This window comes from Pinus tabuliformis, chromosome J, assembly GCF_031772625.1.
Source record: "Pinus tabuliformis cultivar Carrire ecotype Pingquan chromosome J, CPIR1, whole genome shotgun sequence".
NCBI lineage: Eukaryota > Viridiplantae > Streptophyta > Pinopsida > Pinales > Pinaceae > Pinus > Pinus tabuliformis.
The window spans coordinates 114,664,632-114,687,887 of NC_142295.1; the positions used below are offsets into that span (position 1 = coordinate 114,664,632).

The 23,256-nt window shown below is 34.6% G+C and overlaps 1 protein-coding gene across 1 annotated transcript in view; it reads right to left on the bottom strand.

The window, feature by feature from the left end:
• Positions 1-21,408, bottom strand: part of LOC149225806 (uncharacterized) — a 30,290-nt gene extending 8,882 nt beyond the window's left edge. Inside the window, exon 1 of the mRNA XM_089380020.1 lies at positions 21,222-21,408. Coding sequence (XP_089236146.1) covers positions 21,222-21,408 — 187 coding nt within the window. The remainder of the gene's footprint in view (positions 1-21,221) is intronic.
• Between the last annotated feature and the right edge of the window lie 1,848 nt (positions 21,409-23,256).

The window sequence follows — 23,256 nt, forward strand, 5'->3', positions numbered from 1 at the left end:
ACTTAAGTAGATTAGAGTATATTAGGTATTTACCAGCTAAGGATGGAGTTAACATGTTCATTCTGGGAAATAACTTTGGATCATCAGAAAATAGGACCAAAAAATGTCTTCTCAATCATGAAGTTATCTAACTCTATCCTTGAGTTAAGTTACATTTTCTGAAAGACACAAGATGAGCACCCTCATATGTTTAGTTAATATTCTTGTTCCCTCATTTGTATAGGGATTCGAAGAATGAAAAAGTGGGACCTGATTAATGAGTTGGAGGTTGAGGACCCAGAAGGAATGACAGAGTTTTTAGTGGAAGATTTGACATGGACAGAAGTAAAGGGAGACCAAGTCACGATTATTTTGTATTGTCGACTTGAGGATTTTATAAGTGGGGAGCAATTGAGGGGAAGTGCACCTACTTATTTTGTTGCTAAAACTCGACGAAGTAAAGATGTGAAGGATATCAAGAAGACAAATTCTTTAACATATCTAGAATATGTTCTTTCTCTCTCTCTCTCTCTCTTTAATATATATATATATATAGAGAGAGAGAGAGAGAAAGAATTTTGATTTGAAGTTCACTATGTCAAACATGCATAAATATTTTATTTAATTTGTTGTAAATTCTTGATATTCAGATATTGGTGTGCCTATGGGTTGAATCATGTACAAGCGAGTAATGTAGTTGAACTTGAATCTACAACTAAAAAACGTCTTCCATGTCACAACATTAAAGTTGGTTTCCAATGTCACTTCATTATGAAATGACTTGCTTTTAGACCAAATGATGTTGTTCTAGTATATATAGCATGCAAACATATTGATGAGAAAAACGTTGTTTGTCATGGCAATGAGGCAAATGACATGCCCAAGAAATTCAATTATGCACTGCATTTAACAGAGAATATACAAACTAGTGTTGAAGATTTGATTCGAGATGGTTTTAATGCTACGATGATATGGGACAAGTTTATTTCTAATGTAAGGTATGGATCCAGTGAGTTGTTCACAAGGGCACCTAGAGATTCTTTATGACAAGACAAGATGTGTTAAACATCTACAATAATATCAAAAGGCTAGAGTATGCGAGGGATGAAAATGATCCAAGAAGTGTGGATTGTTGGGTTAGTGATTGCCGAGAAAGATTTGTCTCTACCAACAACAAGATATTGTTAAAAACATCTTGTTCATTGTAAGTATACAAACAAAGTGGATAATTTCAATGATGGTCAAACATTCACACAACAACATGATATCAATGGACTCCGCATTCAACACTAATAAATATAGGGTAAACATATTTAACAAAACTTTATTTATTCAACTTCATTTTGATGTTGTCCTTTTATATACTTATAATTTTGTCTTTTTTGTAATGTAATATCAACTTTACACCTTAATGGTCTTTTATGATCATCATAATGAGATTCTAGTAGTTTGGGTAATATCATCACGGAATAGTACTCATGATATTTGTAAATGGATGTCACCATTATTTGCAAATGGAAAAAAAAAAAAAAACATTCAGTTTGACATGTCCAAGCTTTCATCACAAATGATGCGATAGTAGAAATTGAGGCATTAAAGTGAAATGTTTATTCTTTTTAGAAAAGATAGGAAGCAATAATGTTTATGGATATTCTCTTTTAATGTTATGTTATTTCAGGACTTGCACAAACTTTACTTTATTATTGTGTGTATGGCATGTTTGTCGAGCATGGTTGAAGAAAGTTGGGAATAAAGTCAAGGAAAAGGAAAATAAAGTATGTATCTTTCATGCTTTAGGAGAAATTATGCTTTCGTGTAAAGATGGTGAATTTGTACAACATGAAATTGAAAGTTTTTTTTTTGAATTAAAAAAAAAACTGCATTTTTTTATTATTTTACAACCAACTGGTTAGCCAACAATAAATTATGTAAGTTTTTTGAAGTTGGGTTTTATCAGTTTATTTTGTAATAGACCATTTTCAATTTTTTATTTGCATCTAATATATGTATTTTTTTTCCATATATGTGGGCAAAAGCATAAAAGAACTTCCCACACTCCAATCAAGATACAAATAATGTTATTGAATCTTATTACCAGTATCTAAAGCAAAGGTACTCTTGTGAGAAGAAAAGTGCATCCCATAGAATGGTAGATTGGTTATTGTCTTTGTTATTGAAGAAAGTTGAATTATATTACATTCACATGCAATGTTTAAAAAATGTTGGTTTTATATGAGCTACAAAATCTGAGCCACCATTAAATGTAAGTAAGTGCAAAGCAAAGAATATCTCAGATGAAGAATGTGTAGCTGACGGAAATAGTAAATTTGAGTATTTGGGTCGTAGCCAAACTATGAAGACTTGTGGTACATGGTATAATTTCATCTATAAAGGGTTCAATCTACACTTTTGTGATTGAAAATGAGCCTTAAATGGAAATATTTGTAAACATGTTTTAAAAGTTGAGATGTTAATGACTATCAATGTTTTGGGGGGTAATGTACTGTCTAATGTCTCTAATTCTATTACTGAAAGGCCTAGAATTTTATTTGATTTGAATGAAACACTTGTGATGACCTTAGAAATTGAAACGAAGCTTCCACCTTCTTCTTTCAATTTTATGTATCATAATGAAAACCACATTTATGATATGGAGGATTTATCATATCATATTGATTCAACCATTGTAAGACCAGATAATGCCTTAACTAATGATAATGAAATTACACTGGTTATTTCATCAAATCATATGCAATTGAGGAGTTTATTACAAATAACACCCACAACTCTAGAGCAGGCATATGCAATAATAAATTGGTAGAAAATGTAAGCCAATAGTACAATAAATAAAAAATTGGTGTTGTAACTCCATCCAATATCACTACCAAGAGATGACATAGTTTTTTGAGCCCAATAAAAAAAGAGGTAACGTGTTCATATGTTGAAATCAAGAAAATATAAACCATAATTTCTAAATTTTGGATGGAGTCATGGAAGAAAAATAAGCATGAATGAACAATTAGAGATATCTTCTACAAAAGAAATAAATCTGGAGCATACATCTAGAAGGGTATAACATTCTATTCTACAAAATATTGGTATGGAAATTTCAATTTATGCATCATTTTATGTGAAATGAAAAATATCATTATCTTCATTGTCCCATGCAATTGCATAACTATGTGATATTTTTATTGTTACAGCTGAAGATCCACATCTCACAATATATCATGTTGTTAAATTCAATTATTTGATGAGAATATTGTGGAGAGTAACTCTGTGAATCCAAACATGGGGAGTACATTGATTATTTTTCCATTCGCTTCACCGCGTCCACCCCTCCCCTTTGATTATCGAACCCCATGGTTGTTTCCACCATATGCACCAAGTTCATTCATTGGGAACCCTACCTCAACCCTTAACATTTCGGTTCCACACCGTAAAGTGATGCACCGTATCGTACAACCCATCGGATTGTATCACTGTCCGCGCCCTATACTTTGTTCATTTATGACATCCAATATGCCTCCATCCATCCCCCTAAAACCACTCATCAATTACACACTTCCAATCAATGATTTACCTTGAGTTGCACCATCTACTGAAAAAAGACAATCTTCTCACATGCCTTCGAACTTTATGGTGATAATAGTTGGTTGATGAAAATGTTATCAATTTCATGAATGAAATGTGTATAAATCAAAGTTATTATTTATATTTTAAGTGAACCTATATTGGTAATTTGTTTTTTAATGGTTGAATCAAAAGCATTTGACAACATTCTTCTTATTTTGTTTTACAGAAAGTAGCAAGTGAAAATAACCATTAAAGTGCCAACAATCAATGGCAAGATGGAAGATATTCTAGCATATGAGTATTCATGGAGAAAATATGGGCAAAAACCTATAAAAGGCTCCCATCATCCAAGGGCAAAAACTAGGCACTCTCCTTTTAATCATAGAAACACAAATGATCTTCCTATTGGTCTTCCAAGAGCAGGTGCTTCTCCACTAAATTTGTATCAACGGTCCCCAAGGGAAGGTTGAATTGATTAATGACATTGTTTCAAATATGATCATCTGTGGACTATCATTGATTTGCATTTTTTATATTTACAGATACTTTTTGAGGGTTGTGGAAAAAATGACCAAGGTATCTTACGTGCATGACGGGTTGAACGTGTCTTTGTATATTTCCAACATTATGTAATTTTAAATTTGTGCAGTTATGGTATTGATTTATTGAAAGCTTTTGGTTGAACTATCTAGCAGATAAAATATGAGTGTAAGTGTTGATGTCAAAGCTATAGTTACCCTCCAAGTACAAATAATAGAGTTCCTTGCATGAAAATAAAACTTCCGTCATATGAATCTATATTTTCTCCTATGTTGTCCTTTAAGGTTTCATATTCAAATTCATAGTAGTAATTTACAAATGTTCAAAACAGCGTAAATAGTAGAACAAATGAGATTCATTTCAAAGATTCATTTTACTATCTTGAGTTCTTTATTTGTTTTTAATATCGACTTCCCACTCACATTGTCTTGGTATTGATAGTTCGAGGCTTAAAACCATTTTTCACAGTGCTACATGCCATCATATGTATGGGATTTTGTTTGGGCTCTAGGGTCAAAAAAATGTTGAGAGATGGTCCTAAAAGATAGTTAATAAATGTTCTTGTAAGCTTGGGTTATAAACACCATTGCAGGGCTCTGGTTTAAAGGAATTGTCTGTTTAGAGACTTGAGTTCATTTACATGGCCATTTATTTCTTAAGGTCCATTGCAAATTAGATTTTAAACATAATTTGTGTATTATGGGCTCTCTAAAGTACACCAAGAGTTTTTATTTTTTGTTTTTTGACTTGTTCACACATTGGTTGATCCACATGTACTAGTCTAAATTTTAAACTCTTTGTTTGGCCTCACACTTGTCTATCTTAACTAATATAACATTTCTTCTATGGTGCCCAAGATTGTACAACTAGATCCCTCTATGGTGCCCAACGACTCCCACATTATGTTCACATTGGATGTAACTTTAGTCCCTCTGACCTACCAATGAAGGACTTCTCAGAAATATCAACATATGATATCAACAAAAAATAACAAGCAAAATAGGAATGTATTATTTATAGAAAGGAATAACTGATTTCTTCTCAAGGTAACAATGTAAAAACAACCAGAAGGAAAATATTTTCCACCGGATAGGAAAAGAAATTAATAATACCTAGACTACCATATCAAAAGACAACTAGAGAAAAAAAACAGTACAATAAATAGATGTGGAATATCACATAAATGAGAGATAATTGTTAAATTACTTGCTAGAAGAGGCAAGAGAGTCAAAATTTCCAATGATAAGCAAAGCCAAAATTTATTTTCACATCAATGATTACTCTGTTAGAGGGAATATTAGAATCGCTAGGGCAGACACCTGTAAGCCAAAAGAAAACCTGAAAAAGAAAAATCCATACAAATACTTGAAAGGAGCATAACAATTACTGCATACACTAATAACCCAAGACATGTTGATTGTGATAGTCAGGTATGAAGGAAGCTCAAGATGTTGATCCTAAACTACTACAAGCTAGATATGGTCATCTTTCTTTCATGAAAGGAGCATCCACATAAATAGGCACAACATTTATTTTAATACTAGGAATGAGGCCAACTCAGTATGTTGATTATGATTCCTAAAATTATGAAAAGGTAGATGTTGTCATAGTGTTTCCATGACAGAAACAACATCATACATGCATAGACACCTCTTAGAAAAAAGAGTCATGGGTGACAACTCATAAACTATAAACTAGCGCCTAATAATAATAATATTTCAGATAAACAACTCTTCTTTAGGCATCCCAATTTGCCCACGGATTTCCAACAAGATCACAATTGGAAATATCAATGATCACACCCACTTAGATTCCTAATCCCTAAATTGTTGCACAAATATGTTCCACACACATGCATAATACCTTGGCTATCTAAGACATCGTCTCTTGGCATACTATTCCGACCACATGAATAATAGCAAATTTATGATAGAGACTGGTAAATAAAGATGCTAGTCAAATTATTCAACCAACATAATATAGACCAAAAAAAGAACTGAAAATAAATAAATAAATAAATAAAATAAAATTCCTAACAATGGTTGTATTGTAATTTGCGCTCTGGGGTAGAGTGGTAAACACAACCACTTAAAAATACCAATGACATCAACTTAGTATTTCTAAGAAGTCCTTCATTGACATTATGTTCACTCGAGATTCGTAAACTTTTATATCTTCTCTCGTCATTCATGAGCATCACATCACCTTACTGCTTTCCATATGACATTCATGTGAATAGTAAACCATCAAACCACACACTAGTGGGTGGGATAAGAGGATTAAGTACATTGAATAGAAATGGATAACTAGGTTTGATATTTATGTAATTATTTTCCCTTATCATTCATGAGCATCATGTCACCTCATTGTTTGTTAGATGACATTCATATGAATAGTAAACCACACGCCAGTGAGTGGCATAATAGGATTAAGTATATTGAATAGAAATGGATAACAAGGTTTGATATTTATGTGAAGTGTGATAATGCAAGGACGCAGATTTTAAGAGGATCAAATACATGGAATATAAAGAAATAATTTTCTTTGATATTTATCTCAAGTCAGATAATATGTTTTAATAATATGTTTCAATATGTTTTAAACCTTCCCTTTCACTGTTATGGTTTCTCATTCACTATTTTAGAGACAAACCATGAGTTTGTAAAGCTAATCCTATAACCCATTTAACATGGTCTGAAAATTTAACATTTTATGCCAGGGGTTTACCCCAAGAATTCATAAACCCAATTAACTTACATTTTTATTGAATTAAGGCTTTTGTGATCCATATCAAATTTTTGAGATATGTTTTCAGCGATAACCACATCAAAATTCATTTGTCGATGCATTTCAAACCAACAAATGAATTTTGATGTGATTAGTGTCGAAAACATGTCTCAAAAATTACATTTTGTTAATAATGACAATGGGAGAATAAATCATATTATACTACATATAGGATGCAAGTTAGGATTGTATCAAAATTAAATGATAAAGATGTTTTAGTATGGTTGATTAATAAAATTATTGTACAATTTACAGTTCAATCTAGAAACAAAGTTGTAGAGGCATACCAAGTAGTAACCTGCTAGAGCTTATAACTTCCAGCGCTAATATCCATTTTGAGCAAACTCATAGTTATTGGAAAGATATTTTAGAAAGGAAAAGAATTGAGGGTTCAGTTTTTGTAGAGATACTTATGATCACACAAAATAATCAAAAGAATAGAGTTGTAGCCTTTGTTGGACTAGAAAATTTTCCATCATGGATGATGCACAAGACCCATATGAAAATGAGGCAGATGTCATGGGTAAAAATCTGCATGTTGAAAATGCTAAGACAAAGTCCAATCTGATTGTGATCTGTTGAATTAGCATTAGCTAAATTTGAAACTGATATTTATATCCAAAATCTAGTGAACAATAGTTATAATTATATTGATGGAATAAGACAATTGTGGACCATTATATATAGACAATGCTTACTCTATACTAGAATATTCAATAAACTCCATATTGGACACAAGCCTAGTATTATAATTTTTTAGTGAACACTAATTAAAGATAGAAACTAATAAGAACAAATGTTCCTAAAAACAAGAGGATGTATTCCATGGCAATTTAGGACGATGTGTATAGGTGTCATGTTGATGGTGTTGGACTCGCCAATATTCAAGGGATCTCCCCAATATGAGGTCCCAATCAGACCTCACATCATTTGGTGTAGGAGTCTCATCTAGTATAAAGGCTCGGTTGCCAAATACTTAAATATTTGTCTTGGCTCTAGATGTCAGCACAAGAGAGTTATGCAATGGTATCTTTGAAAAGCAAGGTGAGTGTGCAGTGCAACTGTTTCTAGGTTCTCTTACTGCATAAGGGGAAGAAGAGTGAGCCTCTAAGTGAGAGATAATAGTACCACCCAGGAAAAGACACACATGAACCAAAAGGACCTGTCCAATATCCAGCGGAATAGTCCACGGTGGATGCAACAATCGTTACAAACAATAAACAAGGGAATATTCATCTAGCATCCAACGGAATAGTCCACAGCGGTTGTGATAGTCATTATAACCAATAAGAAAACAAAGTTTTGTCTAGTATCCAACAGAATATTCCACAAGGATGAGAGAACAATAGAAACCATTACAACACATTCTCAACAAGATAAGCACTAAAATAACTGAAATAGTTCAACTATATTAGTACATGTGAAAGCAAACATGAAATACAAACGTTCACATAATAGTCTTACAAACATTCATAAGTCATGCATGAAGAATGTGTTGGCCTTATAAGGATTTTGTTATTAAGAAAAAGTTACAAGACCCATATTTACATTGTACATCACTAGCCCCAATAGTGGGACATTGGAGCCACTCCTTGCTCCTCAAAGAACGAGTTGATCTCTCTAATGGCTTACGGGAGGAGCCAAGGTGAAAACTATTTTTCTCATACAATGAGGGTGTATATATAACCAAAGGGGTGATGCCTAACCCTTGTGACTCTTTGACTACCCTCATGATTGTTCAACTTCCTATGACTTTTCAACTTACATGACTCTTCATATTCAAGTGTGTCCATTGGACTTCCACTTTGTAATACATTGGATTTACAATATACATGGCCCACAATAGTGATGTGTCATATGACAACCCGTAACACGACTTGACATGACATTGTTGACATGGACTCGCTAGATAATGAGGCAATGTCAAGTCGCTATTGCTGCTAAGTGATAGATGTGTTCTTGGATATTCTTTCTCTTCTCCTCTGCATAGCTTGATGATGCGGGGTATTCAATGATCTTTGGTCTTGGAAGGTGGTTGCACACTTGTGTTCCTTTTTCTTGCTCTTGGTAGGTCCACTCATCCATTCAACTACAAGTGAGTCTTTAGGCATGCTTCCCTCCTTCTTCTCCTTCTTCATCATCTCGCCATGACTTGACAATGTACATGTTCCTGCAATTCACTCATGGTGGGACGACATCAATCCGAAAAATCCCTAGTCTAGATGATGCATTAATCCATGAAATGAGCCCAAGACAAGTGATAGGTTGGGAGAGAGAGCCCAAGACAAGTGATAGGTTGGGAGAGAGGGCCTAGTAATTGCACATTGCGCAATTCCAGGTGACATGGAGAGAGCTTGATCACTAAGACTGCGCAGAGCGCATCTTAGGCTTGACTGAGGAACTTTTCAACACAGTCCCCACTAGGGAAAGAAATTGCATAGTTTCCACTGGGATTCAGGATTGCGCAGTTCAGGAAAATAGTGGGTGATGCAGGATGAGGCCCTGAGGGGTTAGTTCTGTGAAATTTTCGGAGGCAAGGGGGATTGGGCAACAAAGAGACCTTGAGGACAAATCTGCATAATTCGCGATATCAATGAGCTTTGGCTAAGGGAGGTCACCAGAGGACACCTCTACGTATTTCTGGAGGCCAAGGGAGGCTGGGTTATCTGTGCATTTCGAGATTCTAGCAAGCAAGGGGAAAATATTGAGGACTAAAAGTGTGAAGTGCATAGTTCAAGTCAAACTGGGAGGAACTACTGAACAATTTTGGGGGTCAAGGAAGGTTGTTGGCCTCTGGAATTGCGCAGTACAACTGCCTTAGAGGACAGTGACTGCACATTGCGCAGTTCTAGGTAGCAGGGTCACACCATTGAGGGATAATACTGCATAGTGCGTAGTTCGGTCGGGGCTCGATGAAGCTAAGTTTCCTGGTGAAGAATATTTTCTTAAAAATGGCTAAGTGCGGGAGAAAGATAGACTTGTGATGAAATTGAACTTGTGATCACACACTTATCATACTTCGATGACATGACAACATAGACCATCAGAGCAACAAACAAACAATTCCCTCTATGTGACTACCTCATGACAAGAAGCGACAAGTGCGACACTTAAGGTAGACTTTAGGACGACCATGACGACACTTGTGCGACAGTGCTCTAGAATTTGTGTATGATGCGACAGATGTTTACATGGCTAGGAAAACTCATATACACAAAGACCAACCTTTGAAACCACAAAAAGGGTTCTAAAACATGGAAAAACAATCAAACATGCCAAAAGACAACAATTAAACCAATAAGCGAAAGGATTCAAAGAACCATGGGAAAGCTCGTGAAATGAGCTTAAGTTTTTGCAATAATCAAGGGAAAGACCAAGGAAGGCTCTGAAATTTGAGTGCAAGCCAAAATTTTGGAGGGTGTTGCAGCAGCTACAACATGTCCATATCCTTTAGTAGCATTGAGATCTCTTAGTTGTGACTCCATGTGGAAGTAAAAAAGAAAATGAGACAATTCCTCTCTTGAAACAATCCTTATGTATATCCATGCCTAGCACTATCAAGTTTCAAATACGAAATCCATTATAGTATATCAGATAATATTGTAACTTTATGTATGGTTAAACCAATATAGTGAAATTGTTCTGAAACTAGTATAGTGCAAATTCCCTACTCCAGAGTTGATCACATTTGGTAGGAAATGTGAACTGGTGAATTTGTAGTTTCATTTTAGTCATTCTTTATGGAATTTTTTAAATTGGTGGTGCTAATTTTGTTGGCTTATAGAATTACCATAGCCTTGCATTAATTAGTGAATTGCACCTTGAAATCAAAATAACATTTCACCATGTTCAGAAGTGTTGTATTTAAAAACCTTGGACCAATAAGTTGGTTTGTAATCTAGTTAAGCAATAAATATCCATTTATAATCCATTAGGTATGTTATTTGTATTCCTTTAATGACAATGGTTGATGGTGTTGGAGTATTATGTAGCATATTTTTACCTTATATGTTTATTTTTTGTCAAGTGCACCAATAAGAAAGAGAGTCTATTCTCTAACGATGAAACATTTACTTATTTTGAATCCTTTACTTCTACAGAACGTATGCTTTTCATCACATTTGATGGTTTTTCTCCAATGTAATGACAAATTTCCCGTTGTAAAGGTCCAACTTTAGACACATGAGGAATTATTGTTCCTTCTTATTAACCATTATATTTTGCCTTATTACAAACTGTATTGATAACATGTGATCCTTGGTAGGGTTTGGGCAGAGTTGTGTGATAGAAATTCATTACAAAATAACAAACCTCTTTCCAACAAATATGATTTTTAAAACCTCTGCCTTGGATCATACTCAGATGGTGTGTTAGATAGGGAAAATTTGGTGGCACGTGCACCCCATAGCAGAGCATGTAGCATAAAAACTCTAATTGCATTCATCAATAACAAATATGGTAAAGTCTATCAAAACATATAACATGAGTAGACATTTAAGGTGAATGATACTACAAATAGTATATTAAAAGGTTCTTCATTAGTGAAAATTACATACACATTAAAATGGAAAAAGAGTACATTAACAGGTTCTTTAGTAAAAGAACCATGCTACGAGAGTCCCAAGAAAAATGATAACAAGAATGTATATACATATTGGGGACCTATACTGATGTTGATCAATGGAATAAATGATGACTCTATATCATCTCTGGCACCGATATCTACACTTCAAATTTCTCCAACCACTAGATCAATGGACATTCTATGGATATCCACATGGTGTTTTAATTATCATAAAAGAATGAAATCGAGCACTCCATATTTTTGCTTCTTTGTAGAGGGGCTTCAAATTGTCTGCACGAACTTGGTAGATGTCTTTCATGTGATTACAGATTAACTGTGAGTTTGTCAATATTGTTATGTCACTAACCCCATATTTTTTGGCCTCTTTTAGCCCCGCAACAAGTGTAATGTAGTATGCTTTGTTATTGGTTGCCCTTCCCACACTTCCCATATTCTATAGACCACATGATTTTTTGCCTTAATGTGAAGGATAAATTTTACAGATGCTTGACCCAGATTTGGGCAGCATGACACTTCAACGCACATTTTGTAAGCTTGGAAAAATTGCATAATGACAACACAATAGATTCATATTAGAATACGCAATATGATCAAATATCCCGATTGAAATTGATTATCTTTTTGTCTACCTCAATTTTGAATGCACATCATTTTCAGCAGTAGTGCAATCAAGGTGCAAAATGATGTAACTAAATTGAAAAAGTAAACCAAAGAAAGAACTTTTTGACATGAAACATTATCCATGTAGAAAATAGATCACCATAAGCAAATTTAGATGATTTAAGGCCATTGTTCTTCATTTCCTTAGTTCATTTGAGTTTTTTAGCTATAAAACCACCATGCATCCATGTATCCAAAAGATTAGATTCATTTTTGGCCTTTCATTTTCAGTGGCCTTGCTCTATGAATCAGCAAAGGCGTTCCATGGGGCTTTTTTTCCCTCAATGTCATTTGTACCAAGATATTTTCAATGTATCACTAATGAAGGTAAGGGGATGAAGATAAATGCACGAGCATAAGTGCAAGCAGAGAAGTGCAAATGAAATTTAGCATGACCCTTTTGAAAAAGTTCATTAAAAAATATCAATAGCTTGACCAGAGCTCTTTACATATCTAATGCATTGTCCAGAACTTCCATGAAATATGTATGATTAATTTTTTTATCAAATAGAAAAATTCTTGAAGGCCATTTCGGTGTGACTAAAACAAAAAAATATCTTGACATGAACACCAAAATATGCTCGTAACTATTATTCTAACAACAAAATGGAAGTCAAAGACATAATGGCAAACCGTAGGTGTGATTGAGAAAACTACTCCACCTAGTTCAACGGGACATGTAGACTCTAGCTATCATTGACATAGCGCAATACATCCAATTCAATGTATAAGAGAGGAAACATAATACAAATATTTGTTTTGGCACCTACATGGACTAAGACTACAAAGAAACAAATAGCCAACAGAGTGCAAAAACTATCAACAAGTAGCCACTTGCTCACATGGACCCTATAGCACCACTACACTCCCAAGAATCACGACCACAATAGAACCTATTCCCGACTGAAGTCTTAGTAAGGAAACATTTCATTTATAGTAATTCCATTGACCATAGGTTACTACAAACAAAGAGAGACCTTTGCAGTTAAGAACAAAGCATAATTAATTGTAGATATAGTTGGATGACACACTAGATGAAATGAACAATCTACAACAAAAAAGAATGCAATGGGATATAAGATTAATGCCATAAGAATAAAAATCATAATAATGTGGCTAGAACTATAAGAAGAGGACAAGGATAGTGGTAGATCAAATTCCCATTTCATATATATTCAAGTATGTTTAATGAAGAATTCTTACAATGGGGTTTTGATATAATGATCACTCTAGTAAAAATCATCCATTATGCTCATCAAGATTGCACCTGCAAAACCACTAGGAGCCCCCTTCAACTACATTGATAGCCTTCTTTTGCTACACATTATTGCTCCATACATTAATTTGGGAACCCCTTTCAGCTACTTTGATAGACTTCTTTTGATACATGTTGTTGCTACATGCATTAGTTTGTGTTGTACTTTTTATGTTTCAAGTTGGCTATCAATTTCCTAAAATCCGAATTGAGCAAAAATGTACAAGTAGGATCCCAGAAGGTATTAGCGCTTAGCCATTTGAGGATAAGGGAGAGTCCAAAAGGTGGAAGATCTCAATCATTGAGGATAAAATAAAAATAAAATACTTTTCTTTGATATTTATTTCAAGTCAAATAATTTGTTTTAAACCTTCCCTTTCATTGTTATGGTTGCTCATTCACTATTTTAGAGCCAAACCATGACTTTTGTCAAGCTAATCTTAGAACCCACTTACCATGGTCTAAAAATTTAACATTTTATGTCAGGATTTTACCCCAAGAATTCATAAACCGAATTAAATTATAGTTTGTTAATAATGACAATGGGAGAATGAATCATATTATACTACATACAGGATGCAAGTTAGGACTGTATCAAAATTAAATGATAAGGATGTTTTAGTATGGTTTCTTAATAAAATTATTGCACAATTTACAGTTCAATATAGAAACAAAGTTGTAGAGGCATACCAAGTAGTGACCCGCTAGATCTTATAATTTCCAACGCTAATATCCATTTTGAGTAAACTCATAGTTATTGGAAAGTTATTTCAGAAAGGAAAATAATTGAGCGTTTAGTTTTTGTAGAGATACTTATGATCACACAAATAATTAAAAGAATAGAGTTGTAGCCTTTGTTGGACTAAGAAAATTGCGATCATGGATGATGCACAAGACCCATATGGCAATGAGGTATATGTCATGGATAAAAATATGCATGTTGAAAATGCTAAGGTAGAGTCCAATGGATGCAAAAATGAAGAGACTCTTCCAAATATTATAAAGATCATGAGGAGCTTCAGGCTATATATCCAATGCTATAGAGAAAATAATGAGAGTTTAATCAAATAATGATAGGTATCATCAAGATCATTAGGACTTGTGGTGTTATTGAAGAATTTCAAATTTAAACTTGACATAAGGAAATCTATGAAAAGGGGTCTAAATTTGTTGGATTAATAAATTCTATACCATTAGAATGTTGCCCCAATTCTATTTGAAAGTAGATGACCTAAGACTCAACTTGGGCCTATCTCTCAACTTCTCCTTTACTTATAACATTCTATCCATGGGGTAACTTTCATGCTTTCCAATAGCAACTTCAAATTCCTTTTGCAATATAATTGAAATGGGTGATTGCACATCCCCTACCTTAAACTGCACATCATCATAATTTTCCTAATTGATTCATTAGGTTGCACCATCCTTCCTAGTAAGTTGCTCAAAATTAATATCAAGTGCACTTAAAGTGGCCTTCAAATATGGCACATATTGATCAATTGGGGGATCTTGGTCCTCTTGTGATGCTTATGTTGTTTGAGCTTCCCGCATTGCAAACATTTTGTCTCTAATATAATTTATTAGAAGTTTTACCAAACTGCAAATAGTATTGTTCTGACTTCATTAGTATGTTTGAGTCAAGGTTTATATGACATCTTGTATGCAACAATAGGCTCAATATTGAATCTGAGTTTCTATTATTATCACTACGATTGTTTATCTGACATATTTTATTTGTGCATGTAATCATCTATCTGTCTTCTAGGTATTACAGTCCTAAAAAGTTAGGTTTTGAAAGGTTGTAATTTTTTCCCTACTTTATAAAGGAAAATTCTTATCTTAGCTCATACAATGTCCTGAAAGATCAACCTAGATATTGTCTTGATCTTCCAAAAGTGGAGGAATCAATGGTGGTCTATAAAAAAAGTATTTAGAGTATCAAATTTGGTTCATTTTATACCACTTTTTCTAAATAAATTTGTTTCTTCATTCTTTGTGACAATTCATTTACTTGGCAGATGGAACCTTTTGTTTCAATCCCCTACAAATTCCAAAGCAATAGGATTTTTCACTGCAACTTCACTGCTTTCCATGGGGATTAGAGTTTTTCATTGAGATTATTTGAACTATGATCTTGTTGTTGTTCTTTTTTTAAACAAACAAATTTTGTTGAGTTTTTTTCTTGTTGAATAAGCCTTTTTTATGTTACACTACATGTCAAGACTAAACTGTTATATTTTGGGTTTTACTAGTGTAAGATAGGCATTACATAAGATGTATGAAAGTTTTATATATATCTCAAAAATGAATTATCTAATTTCTCAAACCTATAAATGAATTCCCTTCCATGTCTAATTCGAAATTAAACAGGAATGCAACAAATTATAGATATAACCATAAATACAAAAATGCAGTAGAAATAACGCTTCATTTCATTAATATCATAATACTGAAATATGCTTACAAACAAAATGGAAATAAACTACATGTGGTAGCTACATGCCTCTGCACTGTGTTACAATGAGTCTCCAAGGCCTATTTATTATTGAGAACTAATGGAAAACCCTAAACATCCAAAAACCTAACCCTGGGAGATGAAGCGTCTCTAAAAAACTAAATTTATGTAAAATTAAACACAAATAATGTAAAACACAACAATTAAGATTAATGATTAATTAGTTAGCAATTAATGAAAAGGTATGTCCCTAAGGACATAACTGTTCGTGAAAGGGTACTTACCTGGCTATATACACAGGACCCTCATTCTCATTTCTAGTCATCCTACATTCATTCTTTTAAACAATATACAATTTACAATTTCTATCCTACGATGGATGTCTTTGTCTACAAAGTATTTTAATATTTATGTTGTGTATATTGTTAGTGTCGGCATCTTCATCCCTCCATCAGTGATCAAATTTCTATTTTTGCATGCATATTAGGTGTCCCATCCGATCAGCTGCATTCCATTAGGTCATGGATCAACTGATGGTAGTGGTTCATGTCAATTTCCCTCATGACATTCACCTGTTGGCCTGTTTTCACATGTTTTAGGTCATTTACTGTCATTTTGTTTCATTTCATTTACAAAAGTCAGTTTTAGGGTTTTAGTCTCACTAGGTCTAGGGTTTGCCATCATGGTCATCCAAAACTCAATAAAAGGTCAGCAGGCACATGAAGAGGTTTTATAAGTTCATAGAATCATAAATTCACTGATGATATGCTCAATAAATGGTTTTTACCTCAAAACTCTGTTTTGAGGTGAAAACAAAGTTTTTTATTTTATGTACAAATTTTATGTAATTTAAAGTGTTTCTATATGTAATAAGTTCAACAGCTGCTCTTGGTCACCTTGCCAACTCCAGCCACTGCAAAAAAAAAAAGCATCTATGCATCAATCCATCAATTGATCAAGAAAAGTTACACTTCAAATGAAAAACAAAGTTTTTAAGCAAAAGTGACTAAGACTTTATAAAAGTGGGCTTGAAATAAGGAAAAATTAAAAGGCATCCATATATAAAGTGAAATTATGCTAGTCATCTATTTCATTGTGCAAAATACCCTTGAAGAGCTAAAATCGCGATTTGGAGGCAAATTGAGAAAAAGAAGGTGAAAACCTTGTTTTTCTAGCAAATCTGCCTGGCGCTGTGCATTAGCGGGTTTCAGTCAATGTAAAATTACAAGGGCGCTGCGCATCAGGAGGGCGTTGCACATTGGGCCCAGTGTGCTGCACATTGGCCAAGAAGGTGCCAAAACCATTCCAAATCACCCAAAACTCTCTCAAAAGCTGCATTTCTCTCCTACAAGTAAGTTCTCATTGATCTTGAGCTGAATTTGGTCTTCTACATGTTTTCTTCATGAGTTTTGCATCTTGAAAATCAAACCGTAGCTTGTCTTCATAAATTTCCATTTCATTGTAAAACTTTCACTCCATAACCAAAACCAACATCTTTTTCCCCTTTTCTATACTTCATTGCCCTAAATCAATCCATTAATTCCATTCTCCCTATCCCACTCCCCTAAGAAAACTCATTCCCTTCATCAAACCCTAAGTCCCTCTCAAAACCCTAATTTCCCAAAACCTCTCCCTTCATTCCCCAACTCCATTCCACGTTTGTAAAATCTCTCCATGCTTATCTTCCTTGTCCTCACCCATTATCATTTTCCATCATATCGTCATCACATCACTTCCCTAAGACAAGCACCATGACAAGAAGCTGTGAATCAAGTTATGAAGAAGAAACACTTAGTGACAGCTCAAAGGAAAGAAATGTACAACCTAGGAGACCTCACAAGGGTGGAAAAATTATTAGAGAGGAACCTATTAGCATGATTGAACTCCTTGCTTGCCCTCTTGCTACCACATGTTTCAGATATCAGTCTTGCTTTGAGTTTTGTGAGATAGTTGAGAGGGTTAAATACCATCATGAGTTAGCATGGCAGTTTGTCATTAACATGGAGAATAATGTGGTGCACCTTGCTGCGATCAATTTCACTCTTTCATCAGCTATTATTGCAGAAGCTACTAGAATGCCAGATGTAGGGGAAAAGTGGAGCAAAAGGCAGAATATCAGTAAGCAGCATTATGAAGCATATATTAACGCCAAATATCATGGTAAACTTAGCAGGGTGTTTCCTTTCAAGTTCTTGGAGGACCGGTATGTTCCACTCATGAAACTTATTATCAAATACTTCACATGTGAGGGTAGGTTCTCCAGACTCTATGCCTACCATATCAGATTACTGATGCACTTCAACAAGGTCAAAATGATGAGTATTCCATATTTCATATGTAAAAACATAGAGAGGATGACTGTGATTGCAAAAAGAAAACCATACCCACAGCAGCTCAACAATATTTATCACTTTGTTGTCATCAAAATTGTTGTTTTGCATCAGCTCACTCAGTTGGGAGTGTCATGGGAAACTTTCATTGCCCATGAAAGCTTCAAGGGGCCTCAAATATTTGCAGATCCTCAAGAGGAAGGTGAACCTTCCGGGCAACAAAAAGAGCCTGAAAGCAAAACTGAAGAGGCTCATATTCTTGTGTTTGTAACTTATGAAAAAGGCACTAGGATGCTTTTTGCAGCTGCCAAACGAGTACTATCTCCACCAGGGGTGGAAGGGGTCTCGTTTTCTTCACCAGACCATAGGCAAATGATATCTTCACCAGGGGTGAAAGGGGCTTTGCCTTCTTCTTGAGCTGAAAAAGTACAAGACAAAGACAAAGGAAAGCAACAAGTGCATGCTGAAGGCCCTACTGAAGGGCAAGATAGGGATTTTGTTTTGGTTGAGGAAGATGACACTGATTTGGGCTCTCAAAGCTCAAGACTCAAGGATATGATCATCAAAGAGAAGGAGGTTGAAATCCAAGCCTTATCACTTGACCTTGAGAGGGCCAAATGGATCATTAAATTTCTTGATCAGGAGAACAAGCAACTAGAGGAAAAAAAAGCTATTATGGAGCTGCAATCAATTAGAGAAAATAGGCAAGTGGCAAAAATAAGAAAAATCAAGATGACATCCCTTGAGCAAGAAATTGAGGCTGACCGAGAATCACGGTTGGAGAGAGTGAATATCCACCTTGAGAAGCTGCTTGATAAATCTAACAAAGAGAAGAAATTGCTGCACCACATGGCTTATCATTACTTATCTCGGAATAAAATTTGCAATACAAGGATAAACAACCTAAAAGCTAAGTTAAAGAGAGCCTTGAGAGACAAAAAGGAACAAGATAAACTTAAAATTTTGGCTAAAGCTTCATTGGCTCAGCAAAGCAATTAGTAAGCTTGCCTCTTGCCAACTTTGAAGAAATCTTGGGTAAATTTTGTCATTTCACAATTTTATAATGCAAAACACAGGAATTTTCAGCTGATGCACAGTGCCACCGGCGCTGCGCATTGAGTTGGATAGGTATTTTGCAAAATGACTTGCATTTTTGGATTCCTCATGGAAAAATAATGAAACCCAGAAAGTTTCATAAGATTTGGAGGAGATCTAGATCACCTAAAGGGCAAAAAACACCTTAAAAATGCCCTCTCTACCACTTTTTGGACCCACAGGAACCCGTCTTGGGAGAAATGATTTTTGAAGGGGAAAATGACCTCCAAATCCAAAAATTCTAGTTGTACTAGAAAGTAGACAAGCAGATCTTTCCAACAAGCTATCTTGGGCCTGATTTGGTGAAGTGGAAGGCCTCCAAATTCATCCTTGAAGTGCCACTGCGCATTAGGCTCAAGGCGTTGCACATCAGGCAAAATTTTGCCAACTTTGCCTAAAAACTCAGAATTTCGCCTAGTTTGCTGAAAGTTGACTTTTTCTTCTCTCTTTGGTAAATTAATGATGTAATATGATGTACTATGATGTAAATATGATGAAAAATGACTTGAGGAGGTAGATACATCAGTTAGAATTGGTTTGAGGATGAATGAATCAGTTTCCATAGTTTTAGAGGCAAGCTGTTCCACTGCCTATTTTCTAGTTCCTAGTTTAGATGTTGTTGAAACAGCTCCTTGACTCATGGATTCAACCCCTGATGGCTAGCATAGGTGGTTTGATGCCTATATCTTGTACTTTCTTAGTCATTTGTCAAGGTTGGACTCTTGTGGATGCATTGAGCTACATTGTAAATCACTTCTGCAGTTTGGCAAGGAAATGAACCAGGGTTTTGCAACATTTTGTGGGATTCTTGTGGTAATGTGTATTGGCATTGTTTTCTCCTCTGTTATTTAGTTTCTCTTATGTGTATATGTGCCATCATCTATCTTTTTCTGCATAACTAAATGAATCAAGATTAATAGGTGGAATCCATTGATGTTCAGTGCTCTGCCTTGGGGTTACATTTAGTTTTAAATGTTTTCTGTTGTTTGAAGAGGACTCATGAACCTTGCATGCCCTCTCCAACTCCTCACCAGTCTTTAGACTCACCATAACATCAAATTCAAAGTGCTAAAACACTTGCCTACCTCACCCCACAGAAACCTCTGCAAATCTGAGTTGATTTCCCAGACCCAAAGTTGTCTTCCTCATCTGATCCAGCAACCAACCATTAAAATAAATCAAATCCTCTGAGCAAATATACCTAGCCTAAAATCAGCATTAAACTTTCAGTCATCTCAAGCCTTAGTTTCCATATTCTTTTTGAGATTGACAAGGAGAGAGCCCTCTCCCGACCTGGTAGGGCTAGCTACCAGGTTAAGCGTGGTTTGATGTTACCCTAGATCTGCCTTTCTTCAGCCTAAGGTAGATTTAGGCGCTAACATATATGACTTTTGGTCGTTACATTGGTATCAAATCTTCGTCTCATCTGGCATTTGGCCACCAACCTGTCATCAACTGTGTTGTTATCTTAATTCTAGCGTTTCACTACCAGTTTTAGAGTTTCTCCAACTTATTGTTAGGCCTTTGACCATTAAAAAACAATATATATATAAACTCAAAAAAAAGAGGAGTATATATATTAAACAAAAATCAATATATACATTAAAAAATATATATATCTAAAAAAATATTAAAAAATAATATGTATATATATAATTCATTTAAAAATAAAAAATAAAAATAAAACACACAGTCACAAAAAATACATATTAAAAACAAAATTTAAAACAAACAAAAAAAACACAACAACCAGAGTCACCACCCAACGGGTAGCCACCGATTGACAGAGCCACTAACGACGTCCCCCGTGGCAGCGTCTACCGCCATCCAACACCGCTCTATTCGAACTGCCAAATGCCTTGCTGCCTTTTGCTGCCCAAGTCACGAACAACTACCAAAGTCGTCGTGTTGCTACGTCTACCCCAACATTTTTAGAAACATCTATGTCTGCTCCCATACTCTTGGCTCCCCGCTCCACCTGTTCCGTGTTGTGTCCGCTCCCGACTCCCGCTCTGTCTGCTCCCTGTTCTGTTGACCCCTTCCACGCTACGTTTGTTAGCCGTCCATTGTTACATTGCCCACGCAACCTTTTTGATGCTCTGTCCTCGTCGTACTTCGCTACTGATGCCCTGCCTATTGACACCATACGATCGATCGATGTCCAAATGTTGTCCGACACGGCGGTCTTATTGACATTTTCCACGAGTAAATTTTGGTGGGCCGGTGTGTGATAAGTCACGCCTTTTGGGAAAAAGCAGTAACTTCATCGTGTGTCTATATATATATATATAACTTCATCAAATAACTTAATTAATTTTATTAATTAGTTTATATAAGTTGATTAATTTAATTAATTATCTTATATAATTCGATTAATTAAATAAATTAAATTATAAATGATTTAATTAAAAATATATAATATATATATAATTACTTAAATTATAAAAAAAATGGAAGGGTTATAAAAAAAAGAGGTTGAAAATAATAATAATAATAAAAAAATAAAAAATGATTGTATAATACCTTAAGTCATTTCGACAAAACAAATGGGATAAATCATTGAAAGAAAATGATGGAGCTCAATTCTAAAATGACGGAGGAAGAAAAGTTTTCTTATAATGGTATTTCAGTTACAGATCACAGAGTAATTGCATTAAAAGGAAGTATCCAAGGAAGAGAAGTTAATGTCTCCACCAGCCCAAACAACGATAAAATTTATATCAACATCAACTTGGCAAATCAACTATTAATTCCAGAGCTAAGCATTGGTGTAAGGAAAAATATTTTTGACCAAAAAGAGTATAAAATTAGTGATCTACAAGTGATAGTAGGTCATTATGAGTACATATCTCAATTTCATGTTTTAAGGACGGATAAAAAGACTGACATCATACTCGATCACACCTAGTTTAAGGATTTGGGTACATTCATGTTAAACATAGAGAAACAAGTTTTGACGTTTCCTTATAAAGGGAAGATGGTCACATTTCGAGACATAACAAGTAAATCAAAATCAATGAAATCTTCATTAGAAGACCTTAAGGATATCTCAGACTTGATGTTTCAAGATAACGAAAAAACTATATCAAAGAAGAAAAAAGAGCTGGAAGAAGTCATCTGCAGTAAAGACAAAGAAATTTCGCGCCTCAAAGATCACCAAGAAAAACTAATCGAACAAGTCAAGAAAACTAAAGCATCAAAGAAAGAACTCAAGGAGTGTTTATTAGAACAACAAGAAGAAAATTTATGTTTAAAGAGCCTTAACCAAACATTAGTAGAACAAATCAAATGTTTAAAAGACGAGAAGTGTGAAGGCCAAATAAAGTTGACTCAGAGGATAAGGAATGCTTACGTCTAAAAAATCATAATCAAAATCTACTCAAACAAATTAAAAAAACTTAAGGATGAAAAAAAATCATTGATGAATAGGTTTAAAGGACTTGTCATGAAGGAAGTATCAAAGTCTCCAGATGTAGCAATCCAAGCTGTAGCAAACATCAATACCACTAAAATCGTATTTCAAGCAAATCCAAACCCTATTGAAGTGAAAAGGTACTCAGAGGTTTTCGTTCAAACAGAGGACACCCCAAATAAAGATTCAGTAGTTAAGTCAACAACAACAATGCCTGATGGAAATCAGGAAACTGCCATAAAAATGTTTAAGGAAGTTCAAACAAGAAAAATTCCTTATCTACATACCAATCACAAGAGTAGAAGCCTTATTAAATCTACAAATCTATATCACGCAGAACATAAACAAACTCATGTTCTGAAGAAAACTGGAGTGAGCTCAATCCAGTTATACAATAATTATTCACCACACAACTCCAAGGATTAGAACATTCCCCAGAAGATTAATCTAGGATGGTGCGATCCGTTTTAGTACGACAATTATGTCTATCACTCAAAGCATCATATCGTTTTGTATCAACAAAGATGAAATATTAGAAAACAAGAAATATTTCAAACAACAAAAGAGATCTGATTCATCATC